General features: G+C 61.2%; 1 protein-coding gene across 1 annotated transcript in view; it reads right to left on the bottom strand.

Annotated features, from left to right (window-relative positions):
* The window catches only part of EMH_0040660 (uncharacterized protein), a gene marked incomplete at both ends in the record, with an annotated part of 2,351 nt that overhangs the window by 106 nt on the left and 1,889 nt on the right, over positions 1 to 356 (bottom strand). The window contains one exon of the mRNA XM_013495532.1: positions 3 to 179. Within this exon, the coding sequence (XP_013350986.1) occupies positions 3 to 179 (177 nt within the window). The remainder of the gene's footprint in view (positions 1 to 2; positions 180 to 356) is intronic.

Here is a 356-nt window from a genome sequence, read left to right as displayed (position 1 = left end):
GTGCTGCGACGCCGCGACGTTGCTGATGACTGCAGCAGCAACGACAGGAAATCCGTCTGTAGCTGCTGCTTTTTCTGCTGCTGCTGCTGCTGCATGTTCCCCTGCTGCTGCTGCTCCGCTCCGTCGGGCTGTTGTTGCTTTTGCTGCTGCTGCTGCTGCTGCTGCTGCTGCTGCTTCTCCTGCATTCCAAATCTCACGGAGTTTGCTGCAGCAGCAGCAGCTGCTGGCGTGGGGGGCATGGTTGCTGTGTCTGCTGCTGCTTCGCTTGCTGCCTCAGTTGCTGCAGCAGCAGCAGCAGCTGCTGCTGCTGCTTGTACAGCCCGCGCAACTGGCGTGCGCTCTTGAGTCCGAGCAGC

Source organism: Eimeria mitis, genomic scaffold, assembly GCF_000499745.2.
Source record: "Eimeria mitis Houghton genomic scaffold, Emh_scaff1623, whole genome shotgun sequence".
Classification (NCBI taxonomy): Eukaryota; Apicomplexa; class Conoidasida; order Eucoccidiorida; family Eimeriidae; genus Eimeria; species Eimeria mitis.
This window is presented reverse-complemented; position numbering and strand designations above follow the sequence as displayed.